The following is a 21,022-nucleotide window of genomic DNA, read 5'->3' as shown; positions in this document are numbered from 1 at the left end:
TTAGTGGCAGTATTTATTTTTTTATTATTATTATTATTTTATTTTTTTAAAACTGCTATTGCTTTTGTGTGCCTTTATTGTGTGTGTGTGTGGAAGATACTTAGTATTCCTGTGAACAGGCAGCTCTCATTGTGTACTGGATCCCCCCACACAACCAAACTCATTATCTGCTAAACAGCCATTTCCAGCGTGGTGTTCAACAAGACATAACCAGCCCGTTTCATCTCAAGGCATGGAAAACATATCAAGAAGCCCTCATGTGAGGCTAAATGGATAAAAAGCGGCTTAGATGTTGAGAGATGCTGTTTTGTGACACGTACTGACTGCGTCTATTATTTTAGACAAAGAGAAACCCAAAGAAGAGCTTTTTTTTTATTTTTTTTTTCAATTGCTGTGGAATAATCACTTTGAAAATGTTGAGCATCATAATTCCGGGCAATTCAAAAGCACTCAGCGAGACACACACACAACCATCGAGGATTCAGCAAATGTTTGCTTATTAAAATCATATTACCCAAACCTACTGACAACCTCCGTGAAAACCAAACAAAGGTGTATGACAGAATAATTTAAGTATAATTTGATCTATGTTCTCTTGATGGCTCATGAACGTGGCCCCATTTACATCAACAGCCCATCATCATGTGCCTGTATAATAGCCTTTGAAGAGTCCAAATTACTGTTCCATAGCCATGGTACAGCACTCTTTGTGCATGGCTTCCCTTGAAACTCCTTATATAAATCCAGTACACTAGTACATTACTTTCAGTCCTGTTAACTGAGTTAAGTAACTATAAGCAAGCATCAGCATACACTTTCAGTTTGCCCAAGCTAGTGTTATTTTTCTGTAACAAGTCAAATAATCATGACCAAGTTAATGTCTGTTTAGAAGTTGTCAGTTTCCATTTTTTATAGCAAGAAATTAAAAAAATAAACTGTTTCTGAATCCAAATATTGGATTTATTTAAAACCGCTGGGATGAAGGTTCTGGGAGGGCCCAGAAAACTGTATACGCTGGTTTGCCTGTCTGCTTCTTAAGTACAAACTAGATGGGATTTCATTTATGAGCTATCAGACCAAAAGAAAAAGCGTTAATTTATAAATCAAATCAGTTGCTGTTTCATTGATTGTTGTTTATTTTTAGATTAATAGTTGGAAATTAATATAAATAGATAGATAGATAGATAGATAGATAGATAGATAGATAGATAGATAGATAGATAGGTAGATAGATAGATAGATAGATAGATAGATAGATACTTTGAAAAAAGAAGAAAAAGCCTTTGTTATCTCGAGATCACAAGAAAACCATTTTGTTATCTTGTGATCACAAGTTCATTTTTCTCAGGATCTCAAGAAAACAGGAGTGATTACTTCAGTTTTCCTGACATAATTGATCTGTAATGCCTTCTGTTTTCTCGAGATCCTGAGAAATGATCTTGTGATCAACAGATAACGGAATGGTAATATCGAGATCCTGAGATCATTTATCTTGTGATCTCGACATACCAAAGAATTATTGTATTATTTTCCGATTGCCTCAACGAGCTGCCGTAGATATGTGTAGATCAGAGAATGAAGAATTACAAGGCTGTATAATACAGCCTTGAAGCCATTGTTTTTATTGTAGATTGTATTACTTACAATAGTGTGTTTGAAGACTTATTACTTTCATTCTGAAATGACATAACCGTATACATTATTAGGTTTGGTGATGTATCGTGTTTTATATCACAGCTTTCATTGATGAAAGCAGGAGTGGATTGCATTTGAAAATGCAGACTGATCTAGGTTCTTTTATTGTTTTTCTGTCACTTCGTAGTATAGCAGCCATATTTCAAGGAAAGAGTTTCAAAGTAGAAAAGCTGTGAAGACCTAACGTTACTTTTACAATCAACAGGTGTAAAATACATCCGTTTTATACAGTACATTAAATTTAACCTAATATTATTTATTTCATTTTATCTTTATTATAACCATATGCTTACAGTACACATTTAGTATAGCTTGCTGGTCCAACTCGGACAATGGGCTTACAGTGGGATCCCTGTTCTGCAGATGGGAAGCAGGAGAGCTAGAATCTGAGGATCTGGCATAACGAAATGAAATGGTACCATGTGCAGTATTCATACTGGTGCAAAATGAACAGCAGTGGGAGCCAGTAAAGGGGATGGGGGGAGGTTATATAAGTGACTGAATTACAGGCAATAACATTAATAATGACTTTGTACTTATTGGTAATTATGCTCTGTTTATAATAAAGGCTTAATATATAGTATATAACTGTAGAACTATGAATATTGAAACTTACAGTAACCGTTTGGTAGCCTGGCAAGTGTGTAACCCTGTACCATTTGTTTTCACATTAACGAAATTTGCCATCTTGATTCATGACAACCTCAAAAACAAAGTTTAGCATAAAGAAATGTCACTGGTGTGTGGTTGCAGACAGAGGACATTTTATATGTTGTTACATTTCTGCAGTAGAGTTTTTTTTTTGTTTTTTTTTTTTTTTAAGGAACGCAAGCATTAGTGCCCTCACTTCAGATGGTTTATCAGATCTTTAAAAAACAAAACCAAAAAAAAAAACCAAAACAGTTTTCAAGTTTGAGCTCAGCCTCAGTTATAATACTATTGGTGTAATTCTGTGTTATGTATGTTGGAGCAGTAGATAAAAAGAATTAGCTCTTACAGTGCAGTATTTTCCCAGTATAATATAGAGGCTAAGGTCTCATTACTAGATCGAGATTCATTCCCTCTCCACCAGTGCCTCCAAGAGTAATGAACCATTTAAAATATTCAGGGCTTTAAAGCTGCAGAAATAGGAGCGAACCCTGCAAAGATGAATCTGTTATACACATTGAGGAACACTTCATTAATGGGTTCCTGCTCTTTTCCATGCACAGTTGAACTCTGGGGTCTTGGAACTTTTATCAAAATGAACAAAAGCATAGGCAGTGTGCTTGTAATACTTAAGGATATATATATATATATATATATAAACAGATAACTTTGATTTCAAAGATTTTTATTAGGAATTAGTCCTGGGTCACAATACTACTTAAAAAAAAAAAAAAAAAAAAAGTATTTCCGTTGTATTGAAATAAATTAAAGTCTAATCTCAAGAGCTCAGAATATAGGGTCTACTTGTGGAAGTGTGCAAGATACTGTGTGACACATCCAACATAAACATGCATATTTGTCATCATTCAAGGTCCCTCTTGCTAAATTCCACAGTAGTTTACTTTAATAAACTTAAAAATAAATAAATAAATAAACTTCAAGCTTTGTCTTTAATCACTTGATGACAAGAGCTTGAAATGCAGTTTTGCTACGTTTCCATCTTCACAGTAAAACCAGTCTGTAAAACTAAATCTCATCTTCTTCCAGTATCAAACTGGGTCTGCCTACCTCCAGTTCCACCTGCAGTCTACAATGTAATCTGCAGCCACACTCACAGGTTAAATATTGCCTGCATAATTGTGTAATGGCTAATTATAATTTAATTCACTGAGATCGCAGGGGAGGATATAAAACTCCTATTGCATAGCAGTTTCACCCATTCCAGGTTTTACTACGAGCTTGATTAGGCTCTGTGTGTAGTTAACAAGCTCAGGTGTGACTTATCAAACACAAAGTAAAACATGGAGTGGATCAAACTGCTATGCAATGGGAGTCTTTCATTTCCATCCATGAATCGAGTTCTTCCAGTCCGCAGTCCATAGTGGGACTGACAGTCCCAGCTGAAATCGGTTTGATCTCGAGGCTGATTGAAACAAACAGGACTGATTTTAAAATCACTTTCAAGACTCAATGGCAGATGGAACTGTGGCATCAAATGCAGTTAGCAGCATGACACCTCGGAAAGGCACCGTTCATTTGCAAGATGTATACAGCTGCCAAAAATAAAATAAAAAAAAATTATTTAAACTGATTGTTGATCAATTTAGCATGGGGAATTGCTCCATGAATAAAATCAACTGTCTAAAATCGGATTTGGTTTAGTTTCATTTTTCATTCTTAGTTGCTATTGGGAATTCCTTGGCAAATAGAGTTATAGTGATGGAAACAGAGATGTGAAATACATCCACATAAGCACATATAGAGTCTCCTCATAACTGCATAATAATCACACAGTACCTGTGCAGGTCACAAATATGTGTATACAATCAAGATCTTATCAGATTATAACGACATGCAACCCGAAACATCTCTAGGAGGGTAGGGCAAAAGTTTGGCTTAATAAGGAAGGATGTTTTGTAAATTAGTGCGTCTGGTGTCCTTATTATTTGGGGATAAACAGCATGATTTGAAAGCCAAATTACACATGGAGTCTCTTATTTAGAAAATACTCCAGTATTGCTTTAGGATTCTTGAAAATGTGTTCCCAACACTTTCTAGGTCAAGTATTATAAATGGGACGCCACAGGAAAGCATCATTTGGTAATGCAGAATATAAACCAACCAGACACATTTATCTCTGTCGTCTGCACTTCCATAAACCTTATTTATGTCCAATCAATCTTTTACTCAGAGAAACTGCACTCTGAAGTATATACAGAACTGTCTATCTGTTTGGCAGTCTCTAATATAGGTCTTTGGGTGTTTGAATTCCAGATGTATAGTTCTGAAACTGTATGTCCGGATAATACTGTGATTAAGGTTAGTGTTGGGAATAAGGCAAAGGTTAGGAATAAGGCAAAGGTTAAGGTTATGGTTAAGGTGCTATCTGACTGGCTTGAAAAAAAGTTATTGCATAAACAAGACACATTATGTAAATACATACAACATACAGCAGTTATACATAGTTATTGCATTATATTATATGCTCCTTTGTACCATTAATCGCTACAGTACATTATATATTGTGCAATATCAGAAAATTGAAATGTGTGTGGTTTTCAGTATTGTAGCTTGAACAAGGTTGGAAGGGACTAACAAAATAAATAAATAATACAGTCTCGTTTACCTCATTCCAGTGAAGTCAAACCAAATGGAAATTTGAATGGCATTACAGTGATCTGATTTTAAAAGAAAAAAAAGTGCAAGTGTATCTAATACTGTAATTTCATTTAAGCCTAAGGGAGGCGAAATGCATTGAAACGCTTCACGCTGGAATTAGAGATGTTTCTCTTCTGAATGTTGGTTCGAATGCTGCAATACTTTATGCCCTTGGGGAGTTTCCTGTTCACCTCCATCTGACTGCCCTGGTGTGACCCGACCCTTTATCGTATACATCATCAGAAACAGAATTATTTTTATGGAGGCTGGAATGTGAGTCAAATGAACAGCAACGGCTACAGTAAATAATGCAATATTTTCTCTGCAGTGCCAAGGGATTTAGACAGATTAAGAGTAGAAGGTCTATTATTATTTTTTCTGCACTGCTGTAAAACAGGAAGACTAAAAACCAGGGAAACTAGAGATTGTTCAACGAACATTAATCTTTTTACCAGCCATTACTTTTTTTTCTGCAATTAAAATAGCGAGGTACGTTTTGAAATCTCTTAAGTGCACAAAAGTATACATGGAGTTCTTATGGGAGCTGCGTTGCTGTCTTTTATAGCGTTCTTTGATTCTGCGTCACGGTGTTAAACTGCTAAGTGTATTGGGTATGCAGAGATTACAATTGCACACAATGTGCATATCCGCATAAGAGGGAGCAGAGGAATAATAGAGGGTTATTTCCCTTGCAACAAACTGAAAGGTGAGGCGAAATGAATTTGTAATACAGTATGGGTACTCCTATATAATCAAGGAAGGCATTTAGGAGATGGGAACATGTAGGATTGTCATAACATAGGATATAATATGAAATGAATCAGATACGATGATCACACACGTCTGTATTATATGGATAATCTGTGAAAACAAGATATAATGGAGCTCTAAATGCAACAAAGTATCATCCGCCCCCATATGAATAAAAAAATACCAAGGCTTAGCTATCTTCACAACAGATCAAGGCAGATCAAGGCTGAATGCCGAATTAAAATAAATAATATAATAGGCATGCATTTGCAGGTTTGAAGCAGTTGCATTGTGCAGGATCAGTGTCCCCAGTTTGTATTCTTAGTGGTCAAACCTTGTAACAAGTAATATGTGAAAAGAAGTTAATTGAAATCCAGTATCCTCAGCCTTGGATCGATGAACTAGAGTTTATACAGAAAAAAACAAAAACAAAACAAGAACCAGCACAAAATGTGATATTAGAGCACTTCAGTACTGATTCCATTTAAACTAAACAATTATTATTATTATTATTATTATTATTAAAAAAAAAATAATAATAATAATAATAATAATAATAATAATAATAATAATAATAATAATAATAATAATAAAAGATGAAAATGCTGTTTATCCAGATGTCGTGCGGTGGACCAGGTGGATGGTACAAGAGCCTGAGGCATATTTATAAGGTCATTTATGGCCAGTGTCAGCTTCAGCCACTAAGGCAGTAAGTTGTCAGTTAAAATAAAATAAAATAAAACATGCATAAATACGCTAATGATAAATTACCAGTCTCTAGTCAATTAAAGTGCAGGAAATGTTAAAATAAACTGGTATACAACACAGGACCTAAATGTAGCCTGAATGTGGACATCAAAGCTAGCTAGATCAGATATCAGTTCAACACTAAGATGATCCACTTTTGTTTGCAGGTAGAACTTTCTTTGCATACTACTGCTCCAGAATCGAGCTGCACTGCAGTTCTAAGGGAGCTCCAACGATTCCATTCTGGAGCTTCCATAACCTGATAATAACTCGGAATTGGATCATCAGATAGCAAACAATACAAAAGGTGGGCAAATAAGTACAACTGCATTTTAATCTACTCGCTGTCAAATATACAATGGTCTTTGTTACAAAACTTTGATTTCCGTGCTGGAATGATAATGAAAACGAGGATGAAACAGTTTGTGTGCAACAGGAAAAGCACAGGGGAAGGCAGCGAGAGGACTAAACAGATGGAGCGTGAAGCAGACTGTGGATAGGATACAGAGGACAAGGTAAAGTTTAGATATGAAACCTCAGAGGAGGAAGCTGCCCGTGAAGCTCTGCGTATCATGGGTATAGAGGTCAGGCAGGCTCTTGACATGAGGAAACGGCAGATCACAAAAACTTGTGGATTGTGTACTGTAGAACACTGGAGGACATTTATATATAGAGGACAATGCAGACATTATCTTGTGAGACTATTAGGATGATGATTATGATTATGCATATTATTATTATGATGATGATGATGATGATGATTATTATTATTATTATTATTATTATTATTATTATTATGTTTTCATTTTCCTCCATATACAAATGAAAAGCATAGGTAAAAGCATGTGTGTTATCCAAGATGTTCTCCGATGTCAGAATAATTGTGTGGCACTGACATTTCCACATTCCTAATTGCACATATTTGTGACTAAATTCAGAATATTTTTCTTGGCCAATTGTGCGCCACCCCCTGGGAGCTCCAGGCTACGGTCAGCAATAGAATAGCCTGGACTCGAACCGGCGACCTCCAGGCTATAGGGCGCATCCTGCACTCCACTCGGAGTGCCTTTACCAGATGCGCCACTCGGGAGCCCCCTGTCATAACGGGTTTTAATAATTGCAATTATCCAGCTTCTGAAAAAACTATCCAGTGGCGTTCAAGGGATTGGATGGAAAAATAAACAGTAAAAAATGTACCTTTTGTTGTGTAACAGCTTTTCTTTGAAGGATCTGCACTACATATTATTATTATTATTATTTGTTTATTTAGCAGACGCCTTTATCCAAGGCGACTTACAGAGACTAGGGTGTGTGAACTATGCATCAGCTGCAGAGTCACTTACAACTACGTCTCACCCGAAAGACGGAGCACAAGGAGGTTAAGTGACTTGCTCAGGGTCACACAATGAGTCAGTGGCTGAGGTGGGATTTGAACCAGGGACCTCCTGGTTACAAGCCCTTTTCTTTAACCACTGGACCACACAGCCTCACATATCAACAAATGCCAAAACAGACAATTATTGTTATGCATTATATTAAAGTACAGAATAATACTGTAACTGCACCGGTACTGTAGTTGTAGTACATCATTGTGTTATATGTGTGATAAGAGCTACTGTAAGTCCACAGTCCACAGTGGAGCAACCATTCATGCTAAGCAAGACCTGGTAAAGAAAATGTTGACTGTTTCTGACAATATTCTGGGGCACAAATAACTGTCACAGCCTGCCATGTTGCTATAGAGACAACTTTGCAGCTTGGGAATAACTTCATAGAATGATTAAAGGTGAAAAAAATATAAACCTTAAATAAAACAGGAATATTCAACCCCCTCACATCACTTTTTGTTTGAGACTGCAATCAAATTTATGAGCTACTGGTCAGGAAGTCTCTGCTAAAAGCATGCCGTGTCTTCCTTCTAGGTAGTATTCGGCAGTGCTCTTGGCAACATTAAATGTATGATATCGGGATTAATGCAGCGTTTGACTTTTTTTTTTTTTTTTAATGATTGGTATTACCTTCTAATTTATCATAGCAATTAAACGTTTTACTTTCTGATACACATAAATCAGCCCAACTTTTAATTCATTAATAATGCTGGCCCTCCTTTCCGAGAATGCATCCCAGTGACATTTAAAATAGGAATGCCTGTTCTAATCATAAACACCGTCCCCTAGGAATACCACAACATGATAGTGTGCTTATTGTGTAATGCTATATACATTGAATTGCCAACCCGGCTCTTTGTATTCATGCTTCAGGACAAATGGAAGGTTATTTATCAGGCATTCTACATGCAAACAGGTCTAAATAAATCCTTGGCTGTTGTATTGAATCATTTTAATTTGAATGTAATGTAATCATGTAATCTGAATCATTTTAACAAATATACCTCATTAGACCTGCATTAACTGTAATGTTGATTACTGACGGCTTATCCTTTAAAGTTGATAAAGAATGTTCCATGTTGAGACAGCATCTATGCTGTACATAGGTAAATAGCTGCCCAAACTGTCTCTTCTTTATTATTTCCATGTGTTCTGGGAAATAAGGTACTAAACTGAGCGCTTGTTATTTCCCCATCTGCTGGTTAAATATGATATTAGGAACATCTGTATTTCTAGATATTTTCTTTTTAATTTTTTTTTTTGCTAGTGAAGGAATTAATTATGCAGTTTTGTTATTGGGTGCCGTGCTACAAACTGCAAAGGCCATCAATAAAGCAGTCAGCAAAAGAATGTGTTGATCTTGCATTTTAATGTATTAAAACAAATTACAAAATTGTGTCTTACATTATACTTGAAATGAGTTTCATTTATGCATAGCCGAGGAACCCCTTTAAAAAGAGAGTGTGTGTCTGCTCTTGCGGCTTATTCTACAGAGCCAATGGACACAGTTCAGCTACATTCCTTACAAGTAGTTACATTGTATTTACTGTATGTTCACAATTCTGTAAGGAAAGAACTCCATACATTAACAACATGCGTTTAACATAGTTATTTTCCAGGCCATATTATTTTGTTATTATGTATTAAATAATGTAACAAAAGTGTAAGAACATCACAGCTACATTGTAGTTACGTACCAGTATTGGTAGTGTACGCAACCTAATTTATCAAACATTTGTCATTGCTTTGTCATTCTAACAAGGGAAGATGAGTGCAAATTATTATTATTATTATTATTATTATTATTATTATTATTATTATTATTATTATTATTACCATAGCTCAGTTTTGTTATCGTGCCATGTGACATACCACACAGGGAATCACTAGATACTAGGGAGAAACAGTTTGATAGATTTTGATCTGCAGCTTTGTATTTCCAAAAGACTGTTTATATCGACTTAAAAGGTAGAAAACAAATAGAAGAAAATTGGAGGAGTGCAGTGAGCATACTGCTAATGCTTTTAAAAGGTTTTCTCATATCTGGCTATGATGCATTTCAATTGCTGGTACTGTGATTTCTGTCTTGAGGGGAGACGGAAAGGGCGATTTTGAATAATGCTTTTCCATTGCTAGCTGAAGAGTCTGTATATTTAAGATCTGTTCTACTGGCCGTAGATTCAGGGAAAGTCTAAACTCAGAAGCAGCTTACAGTAAGGTTACTGATGCTACAAGATACAAAGATTTATTTTTTGCCTCAGTGGTTGTCTTGACTCCCTTGAAGGCTTGTGTGTGCTGCTGAACAGAAATGTCATGGTTATGGAAGTATATATCCTTTTGATGCATGTATTGTAGTGCAGACACACATGCAGGCACATACAGTCTCATTTGTGTGAGGTCTGGTTCCCACTTATAATGGGTTGTAATGTACCAGAACTGACAGAAGTCTATATTAGTTTGTGAACAGCGAATGAAAATACTTAGTCATTCCTTGTCTGATTTTTCACCGTTAACTTTTTTTTTTTAATGAATTGTAATCACTGCAAGTTAATGAACAGTACATTGTTATAAGGCTTAGAAAAACCACTAAACAGGGTTAATTAGTTCTCTAATGAGCAACACGAAAAGAAAATGGCCTTAAAAGTTACTTGAAAGAACAATCAATAACACTGTTGCAGTCCTATAGTCACTCAGAGAATAAAGCCTTTAGCATGCCAGCTAATTTCAAATGCACTATTAACATAGAAATGCAGGTGCCATCTACCATAAAACCATTGCATTGAAAATAATGGAAATAGTATGAGGTTAATGGATAAAAATCCATCAGGATCTGCATTTTATTTCCAAGGGTGTCCTGAAAGACCAATCGATTGTTAACATAGCCCATTATAGGCTTGAAAAGCAACGGCAGGGCTGTCCAGGTAAGTCTCTAAACTAGGACATCTTGGTTCTCCACTTGTGTCCATCCTGTGGCTTGCAAAACAATACAATTATTATTTTATAAAGTTTCTTCACAAAGTGTTGGACCTGATACAGTGCTCTGATTATGAAGTGGGTCCACAGGGTTTGGCTTGACCATTTACATCCAGATAAGTGGTGGTGGTGTTCAAGTGGGAGGAGTCTAAGTGTATGGAGAATGGATATCTGCTGTAGGACAGTTCAGAGTAAGTGCTTTGCAAAGAAGTGTCGTGACACCGTCCTTAGATCTGGGGAAGAAGAATGCTGGCTTGTATTTGCTTGAAAGTTTTGTAAAGGTTGTATTGGCCAGGTGAGTGGTAAACGATTTCCTCATGTTGGGTAATCTTGGGGAAGACTGTGCTTCTTCAAAGGAGGGTCTCAGCATTCTTTGTTGGGGCTTTCACAAACAAAGCTTTTAGGTTTTTTAGTAGGCCCCTGTGAGTTTCTCCTGGCTGTGCTCCTCACTTAGTATCTCATTGTAAATTCAGCTTTTATCTACAATTACAGTATCTTTGGGGAGCAGGATGGGGCAATATGAATTTCCATCTGAGAGTATGAGTGCATTACATGGTGATAAAAACTGTTTTGACAATACATTGTTAAAAATTGTACAATGTTGATCTGTTCTCAAGCATTCTCCAGAGGAAAACCTGGGCTTTGTGCTTCAGAGCAGAAATAAAGTGCAGGCAGCATGCTCTATTTCACTTACTGATTTGGATCAAAAGATACTCTAGTTTTGTTTTCTGAATAATCCACAATTATGTGTAAAATGCTGCACTTGAAATATGTTAGACAAATCCAGTCATATTTCATTGATTGTGATATAAAAAGAGAATAACGTTTGTATACATATACAGTATTTTTAATTGTAACCATTCAACAGTCACAGGGCCATATTATGAATGTTATCATACCATTTAAATATGCACTGTGCTAGCTGTGGCCACCTGCTTTCAATCTACAGCAATATCAATAAGTAGAGTCAGTTTTTTCTTTTTATTGTATACTGTCATACACCTTGGGTGCTCCTAAAGAGCTGACTTGATGGTTAGCTAGACCACTCTGGCCTTCAGTACTGTGCATTAGTCTGTATGCCTGAAAGCTATTTCCATTTTTGTTTCCTCAGTTCCTCCCACAATCGTGAATATATCATCGGACGTCTCGGTGAATGAAGGTGCAAACGTCTCCATTGTGTGTTTGGCTACCGGAAAGCCTGAACCAGTGGTGACATGGAGACATCTCTCACCAATAGGTAAGAAGCTTTGAATATAGTGTGTGTGTGTGTGTGTGTTTTGTCTGTGTTCATGCGCTGTGAGTGCTATAAGGATGCTGATCCATTTCCTATGGTTACAACATTGATTCTGTTATTGCCATTATCAATTATAATTAACATAGTATAATTAAGACTAGAATGACCCATGATTGAACTTAGCAGCATTACATTTATTGATTCCAAGTCTCAAAGCACACATTCATAAGAAAACATTGAGATTATGGTAAAGCGGTCACTACTTCAAACACTAGGTAGATAGTTGGCCATATTACCTTCCTATTGGGAGTTGGGCAAACCTCGACACGATGTTCAGGGAGGAGAATGGAAGTTGTCTGGGATGCGTGTCTCAAAGTGAGTCCCAAATATATATAGGTAGCAAAACAAACCCTCATGCATCAAAAGCTGTAATTACCCCAGACACCATGTACTCTGTTTCACCTTTGTGCTTCAGTAGTCCCAGACAGATGCTTGGAACCTTGTTACCCATTTTTAAATCTATCTCAATCTATCTAAAATTCTAGGTGATTCACAAAGTTTGGCTATAGCTATATACTTAGAACACCTTACCTAGGGCAACATTAGTTAGTCCTAAATCATGTTCAAGGTCTATGAAACCAGCAGTTGGCTGGAGTTTGTCAGAGCTACAGGGACATCATGCTGTTCTCCCTAAAGTGCTAATTAAGGATGTAACCAAGTGGATTAGAAATCTGTACCTGCGTCTGTAACTCATTTTTGATAACACAGATCAGGGATACTCAAGAACATTTTTGTGAGGTCCGAATTTTCCAAAAAATAAACAATGAAAGTTCTCAAGGGCCGGACATATTTTTCCAATTTGGCAATAGTCCTTTACAAATGCAGAGTACATTCAAATTACTATGTACAAATGCTTCCCTGTTTAATGGGATAGCTGAGTTTTCTTTTTCTCCTTCACAGTATTTGTGAACTGCTGCAGTGTATCACTTTCTGCCAGTTTTAATAGCTGATGTAGGTGTGAATCTGTCACAGTGCTACGATGCACGGATTTCACTTGCTTTATTGAGGAAAAAGCACTTTCACAGCAATATGTGGATCCAAATAATGAAAGGACCGTCAAAGCAGCGTCCTTTATTGTTGGGTATTTCTGGTCAGGAATCAGAGACCAAAATGCAAGGCTTGTTATGTCACTTGTTATGAGAGCCTCCGCAGTACAGTGTAGGCAAAATGATGGTTCTATTGAAAATTATAACGCAGCGGTATACTCCTGCACATACTGTTTCACAGCCGAGCCATGCAATTTCTTATATGTAGACTGAAGATTTTGAAAAAATCCCATTATCAGATGTAGGATTTGGCTGTTATAACCTGCAGCCACACAGGACCATGCAGTCTGTTGGTGATAATTAAATCACTGGGGCAAATGTTTGGATTCTCAGATGTGTTTGTGGAAATTAGTTCTAAGATGAAAATAGCTAACATTAGCTGACAGTGACATCTTCAATATTTTGCAGCTTCAAGAGTAAACGATCCCTTTTATCTATTTCATTTTCAAATGTGTAATTAGTTCTGCTTATACTCTTACCTTCATTTGGGGCAGCAGTGTGGAGTAGTGGTTAGGGCTCTGGACTCTTGACCGGAGGGTTGTGGGTTCAATCCCCAGTGGGGGACACTGCTGCTGTTACCCTTGAGCAAGGTACTTTACCTAGATTGCTCCAGTAAAAACCCAACTGTATAAATGGTATGTAAAAATAATGTGATATCTTGTAACAATTGTAAGTCGCCCTGGATAAGGGCGTCTGCTAAGAAATAAATAATAATAATAAATCATTTGATGTTACTTTTTGTTTCCTGATAACTTCCATTTGGCATTGTCTAGAAAATGTTATGTGAAAATTGGAATAAAAATTCAATTATAAAACATGGCTGCAGCTGTAGAAAAGCAAAAGCTTGGGGTACATCAGAGCCCGTACCTGAGGTTAACAAGAAAACCAAATCAACATACATTTGCATATTCATTTTTAATTTGAAATAAAGCATTATATCATTATAAGTCACCATGCAACAAAAAAACTCTTATTTAATTTACAAGTGACCTGCTGGCTCACATTGCTAGACAAAAAAGATTAGAGATCATTAGCCTATGTGCTGATCATAACTCACCATTGTATGGCGCTGACACAGTGACTCATAATCCAATGTAGGGCACTTCAGAAGGTAATACCACTTCACTTGATTTTCATGTTATTAAGGGTGCTAGTTCAGTTTTAATGTGCATTGGTTATGTACAATGATTTCTCATTGCCAAGTTGCTAGCGTCTTTTCGCATGTGGTTGTGTTACTGCGTAACAACCTGTGCCATTTCAGTGCAATTACCACATAGTTAGAGACATTTCCCCATACGTTTTGTCCTATTGAATATGACAGGTTGACATTTGCCACCTTTTTTTAATAGCTGGATTGACCTGCACAATTGTTTCCACTAAAATAGTTTCCTGGGTCTGTTTGTTGTCTTCTTCCTTGCCATACTCTGTGTACTCTGCAGAGGTTCAGTATTTTCCAGTAATGAAATTCCCAGCTGCACAAAACCATTTTAGGAAATCCCCCTGTCTATGTACCCTGGTCTCTCCAACTTCTCTAATACAGTATAAAGGGTAAGCATAGAACGGGATAATTAAATCACTGTCCCTGGGTCAAATGTTTGAATTATTATAAGTAAGTTGCTTCACGGCTGGCGCTGAATTGAGGTTGCATGTTAGAGAATGTTTTCATTTTTATTGCAGACAGCCAGAAACATCAAACTTGTTTTCCTCCCCAAAAAAGGGACCTGCACTGACCACTTCAATTGTTATACTGAAAGGGTGTAAATACATTCCAGCTTCATTTGTGGAAGACAGCACCTTACGCAGTGTTCACTCTCTGGACTGAAAGAGCATTCTTGTGTGAACACACACAATAACCATTCATTTACATTTGCCGCACACATATTATTATTATTATTATTATTATTATTATTATTATTATTATTATTATTATTATTATTATTATTATTATTCAGCTTTGTACTCCTATCTGTTTAAGCATTCGTTCTGATTCCTAGGAGGGAAGCTCTTGTTCAAGGCTTTTAAAATGCTGGTTCGCAGCTGCTGGTATTGTGTGCCTGGACTTCTGACTCTTCATTGTGTCTTTACAAGGATCCAAGGATTGAAATGTTAATTTGACAAGGCGGCTGTGGTTGCCCTGTTTTCAGAAGATAAGTGGAAGGTGCTTTGATGGCTCTCCGCCTGCAAACACGGCGGGAATCTGGGTTGGAAACAGAAACTGTACAACCTTTTCAGTAATGAGCTACTGTCGCACCAAGCCACAACTCTGCATGCAATTTAGCTTATTAAAAAAGTTTTTAAAAAATGTGAAAAAAAGGAAAATAATTTGAAAGTATAATTCAAGGTGTTGTATTGGTTTGATAATTTGTAGTGGCTCCATTATAAAACATACAATATATGTGATATATATATATAGGTAGATACAATAGATAGGTAGATAGATAGGTAGGTAGATAGATGTTATGCATTAAAAGGTCCACTCATTTGAATGCAAAGGATTTAACTCAAGGTTCTGGCAGCACAGTCCAGGATGTTCTCCACCCCAGGCCTTTGAGTTATTTGTAATGATATTGTGTCTCTGATTTCTAAGCATCATTGTTATATTTGAAATCCAATATATCTAGAGGTTTTTTTTAAAGAAAATAAATACATTATTGCCTTTTGAGCCATTGATTTAGAAATGTCTGTTTCGAGGGAGTTGGCAAACGTGTTGGTTGTAATAAATAGACTCTGGCTATATATCTAATGAACTGAAAAATTGTTTGAAGTATATGAAGAGCTATTTATTTTTTAAATATGTTTTTACTTGCTTAGAGTAGAGTTGTTTTTGTAGAGCTGGTATTTCTAAAATGCTAAATGTTGTGTGAATTGACTGGGTAGGTAATGAATGAGGAACGGGATCTGATTGCTTGAGACAATCTGTTAGGTTTCCAATACAAATGTTACAAAGGCTGGTACCATATAAGTCATCACTTCATGTTTATAATCTCTCCAAACACCTTGTGTTGAAGTGCAAAATAGGTCAGTGAGGAATAAATTGCTGGATGGTTGACTTTGCCCTGTGATTACATTTTATTTTGATCTGAGTTTTAAGAGAAAATAAATGTGTGTCAGTGTGAACATGAGCCTTTTTTCTGTAGCTCGATGTCATGTAGTTCGTTACAACGCATACTCTGTGGTTTTTATGCAGGTGATTTAAAATACAATAAAATCAAGGGGTTTTAAAAATGTTAACGTACCAGTATTTGAAATACAGTAAACATGAACTGGTCACTATGGCAGGGCAGAAGCCCTGCTGCTGTAAATAGTGTTTGGGGGTTGAGGTTGGCAGGGATGAGGTTCCCGCAGGTGTGGCCATCCCCCAGTATGGTAATTGGTGCTAATTGGGTAGTGGCCACATGTATAAAAAGAGCCAGAACTCCTTTGTTTGTTGGTTGGATGAGTTTGGGAGGGTGGTGAGTGTTTGTGCTGTGATTTTTGTATTGTTTTGTATCTGTAGTGAAAGCTAATGCCCAGCCTACAAGTGATGTATTGTTTTGTTTGAACCTTTTATTTTGGCCCTCGTGCCCGTTTATTTTGTTCATGTTTGTGTCTTTTTGTAAATACACGTATCTCCCAGCGCTTAAACTACAGCTTCCTGTCTCTGGGTCTCTTCCTGTCTCTGGGTCTCTTCCTGTCTCTGGGTCTTGTTCTGTCTCTGGGCCTCTTCCTGTTTCTGGGTCTCTTCCTGTCTCTGGGTCTTGTTCTGTCTCTGGGTCTCTTCCTGTCTCTGGGTCTTGTTCTGTCTCTGGGTCTCTTCCTGTCTCTGGGTCTGGGTCTTGTTCTGTCTCTGGGTCTCTTCCTGTCTCTGGGTCTTGTTCTGTCTCTGGGTCTCTTCCTGTCTCTGGGTCTGGGTCTTGTTCTGTCTCTGGGTCTCTTCCTGTCTCTGGGTCTTGTTCTGTCTCTGGGTCTCTTCCTGTTTCTGGGTCTCTTCCTGTCTCTGGGTCTTGTTCTGTCTCTGGGTCTCTTCCTGTCTCTGGGTCTTGTTCTGTCTCTGGGTCTTTTCCTGTCTCTGGGTCTGGGTCTTGTTCTGTCTCTGGGTCTCTTCCTGTCTCTGGGTCTTGTTCTGTCTCTGGGTCTTTCTGTATCTGTGTCTCATTGCTCCCTTCTTGTGTGTCTTCTGCTTCATTCCTGCGATATCAGAGACATAGTCATGTAGACAAAGAAATGTATATGCTGGACATAATGACAGCTCTCGAGGGTACCCTGAAGGTTTCTTCCAACTAACTAAAAGGATTCCATCAAAATGGATTCGCTAGCAGCCCATTAAACGATTCAAATTATACAGCATTAAAATGCATTTGCCTTCGTCACGTTATAACACGGCTGATACAAGGCTGTTTGAAAATGTTCATGGTAGAGGAGGGATGCACCTTTGCAGGATGTCTTTTAAAGCAATACTACAGGGATCCATACAGCCCATGCTAACTGAAGTAGATTGTATATTTTTCTTTTGTGTTTAGTATGCACTTGTACTTAGTCTGCCAGTATATGTTTCAAATGAACATAGAAACAATTTCTCCACTTTCTGTGGAAATATGATCAAAGCAATAAATAAACAATTTTTGTTTATACCTGTAATCTATAACTACAGTTATATGAATGTCCTTGTTATGCTTGTAAGTGTCCTATTTACCAATATAGTACTCTGAAGCACACTGTTTCAAGATTCTGAAATGTGTATTTACATCAGCAGTTTCTAGTTACTGAATACATGATAAATGAAATACCATAGGGAGATATCTAAACCCACTAAAAGTTAATCATGTTATATCATCATTTCAGCATATAAAAGAGCAATAAAGCATAGTGACAGCATGGTATTATTATTATTATTATTATTATTATTATTATTATTATTATTATTATTATTATTATTATTATAGACACTTTTATCCAAAGCGACTTGCAGAAATTAAATAAAAATATAAAAATAATACATTCAAAAATGTATTGTTTTCCATAAGAAGGAAAAATAAAATAGAAAAAGAAAAATAAGGAAATGGCAGATGAAAAGACATATACAAGCAAATGGAGAATTATAAATATTTAAAATACACAACTAACTAACTAACCAAGTAATAAAATGACACAACACAGAAACACCCCAGCACAGCTCCAAAACAGCCAGTGTCCTTCTGACACGATTGCCGCAGACGCTGCCACTCACACTGGCAGGGATGACGAGTCAGTAGCAATCCTTATTCAGAGGTTAAAATGGTATGAAGATGCATGGTAAAAAACAGGGTTAACTAAGCTATTTTAAAGAGCAGTAAATTATTATTCAATCTGGGGGAACTGAAATATTAATGTGGAAAAGTGCCACATGAACTATTACTGATAATGCATATACTGTATGTACACCTGCAGAACCATGCACAGAACTTATAATTACCAGCTATGTCGAGAGAGCGGATTTGGAAAATACATACATACAAAATGCATAGATATTATAAAATATTATTATTATTATAAGAGATCATTATTAAAAAATACAAATCTGAAGAAAATCAGCTCAAATGTGTGGTTATGCTCTGTGTGGTTTTGATTGGTTAGTTAAGAGTTCTATCATGAACACAGCCATCTGCTCTGTAGTACAATATGAAAACAATGGCTGCACTTCAAAAAGAGGTCAACGTGTGCTGTTACCCCAACCTTTTCAAAGGTTGATCTTATCCTGAGTGCACCTTATACCGTCAAAGACTGGGAAATAATACTTTAAAAGGTACTTTGAAAACTTCAGAACAAATTGTCATTTAACATTGAATTCCCAGTACAGCTTGATTTGACTGAGTTTTTGTCAGCTTTTTTATTTTTCCAAGTGATAATTTATCTGTAAACCTATGAGGAGCTGTACAGAAACGGAATGCCTACACATAGTCTCACTGGACCAGTGATTTAGATAACAGGGACAGGTGTCTATAGGATTGGTTAGATGTTTAATAGAGGGTAGCTGTTCACTTTTTTTTTTTTTTCTTTAACTAGGAATACAATTAGGCAGAACGTGTCTTTTTCCCTGGCTGAGATTGTATCATATATCTGGGAGCAAGAAACATTTCTCTTTTTAAATCACACCTAATTTGGTTCTTGGGGGCAAAGGCATATTTCCACTGAAATTAAAACCAGCCAAGCATGTGCCACTGTGTAGCTCTCATATATGGTGATTTACATATGATTGAGATTTGGATTAAGGGAATTCCTTAATCGGCTAACACTTTGATGAAGAATTCATGGGCTTAATTTCAACTGTATTTGACAGTATTAAAATGTGATTCTTGCCTCCCGTGGTTATTATATATTTTAATGCCCAAAGCGTAATTTGATGCATTTTAACCTTGCAATAGCGCATCTTTTTGGAGTGGAGGGAGAGTCATGTGTGTGGGGTTCAGATCTAAATTGTGTCAGTTGACGATTCTGACTGGGTTCTTGGCTGCATTGGCCTTTGCGGTCCAGCAGGGTTAGTGAGGAAAGTCACATCCAACTAGAATTTGGTTAGATAAAAAAATTAAATAAAAAATTTAAACTTTTTGTAAAAAAAAAAAAAATATATATATATATATATACATATCACATGTCACAGTAACTATTCTTGTCAATTTAGTTCTCACATGTTTAACCAGATTCAAATAGAGGAATGATGGCATGTTTCAGTGATTCCTAGTAGTTTGCTAGACAGATGGTAAAAGCTTGTCGTGACTTATTCTTGGGAGAAAACAAAAAAATCATTTAAAAATGATTCAATGAGAATTCAAAATCCTTTACAAATCTTTTTGAGGTAACACTTTGAAGACTCAAAGGATTGGTTCATTAATTGGCTGTCAAACCATATAGATGTATTCTATAATGTATGAATCTATGCCAGAACAGAGCTGAAGGTTGATGCAGATTCTGGCACATCAAATAACTAATGACTCGTCTCCTCTAACTGTTTCCTTGACAAGTGTCTGCAAATCCGTCCAGTGCTAATTGTGTCAGCTTGTGTGGCAATGTGGACCCCTGTCAGCTGAGGGCTAAACTGAGACTGCAAACCTATCTTTACTGGTCACTTCAGACTTCAGAGGTGAGGCTTGTGAATTGACCCGCCGTGTCACCTATTCCCTGCACAAATACAACTTTTTATGCATTATATTGGCTAGACGACTGTCCAGCCTGGTAATGTGGTAAGCCTGTAAAAACAAAATATGTAACCTTGTACAACACAATTCCAGTGTTCTAAAAACAAACAAAAAAAAGACCTGCTTGTTTATATGCTCTATAAGTATATTCCTTCATTGATTAGGGCTATCTTATCTCCAAGAACTACTAACTGTATTTTCCTATTCGTTCTTTGAGATCAGAAAATGCAGAACTCTTAGCTGTTCCCAAAAAATCATCTTAAATCAGCTGGACCTTTTTGCTGTTGTGCTCCTCGTTTTGTGGGACTCGATTCCGACACTAGGCAGGTTGAAACGTTGGATTTTTTTAAGTCTAAATTGAAAAAAATACTTTTTTGAATGTGCTTTTATATAATTGGTTGTAGCTGGAGTGTGTTGCACAGCTCATTGTTTTATGCATTGTAGATATTTACAGTACATTATTCACCAGTAATTAAGATTATTTTAACAGCAAGTACTCGTTTTTGGCAGTTTATTCCATCCTCAGGCTGCGTTTCTCATGATTTACAAAACCTGCGTGGTAACCTTGACGATGCTGAGCATGAACACATTGTGAGGGGACAGTGAGCAAGCTTATACCTTTTATGGGGAATAGAAACTGAATAGATACTGTAGATAAAAGCGTCTCTGCTT

At 36.7% G+C, this 21,022-nt stretch overlaps 1 protein-coding gene across 7 annotated transcripts in view; it reads left to right on the top strand.

Moving 5' to 3' along the window:
* The window catches only part of LOC117397092 (neurotrimin-like), a 237,590-nt gene that overhangs the window by 187,934 nt on the left and 28,634 nt on the right, over window positions 1–21,022 (top strand). For all 7 annotated transcript variants that reach the window (XM_034912614.2, XM_059009677.1, XM_059009674.1 and 4 more), the window contains one exon: window positions 11,971–12,096. In XM_034912614.2, coding sequence (XP_034768505.2) covers window positions 11,971–12,096 — 126 coding nt within the window. The remainder of the gene's footprint in view (window positions 1–11,970; window positions 12,097–21,022) is intronic.

Source organism: Acipenser ruthenus, chromosome 39 (genome assembly GCF_902713425.1).
Source record: "Acipenser ruthenus chromosome 39, fAciRut3.2 maternal haplotype, whole genome shotgun sequence".
NCBI lineage: Eukaryota > Metazoa > Chordata > Actinopteri > Acipenseriformes > Acipenseridae > Acipenser > Acipenser ruthenus.
Note: the sequence above shows the minus strand (reverse complement) of the source record. Positions and strands in the feature narration are given on the sequence as shown.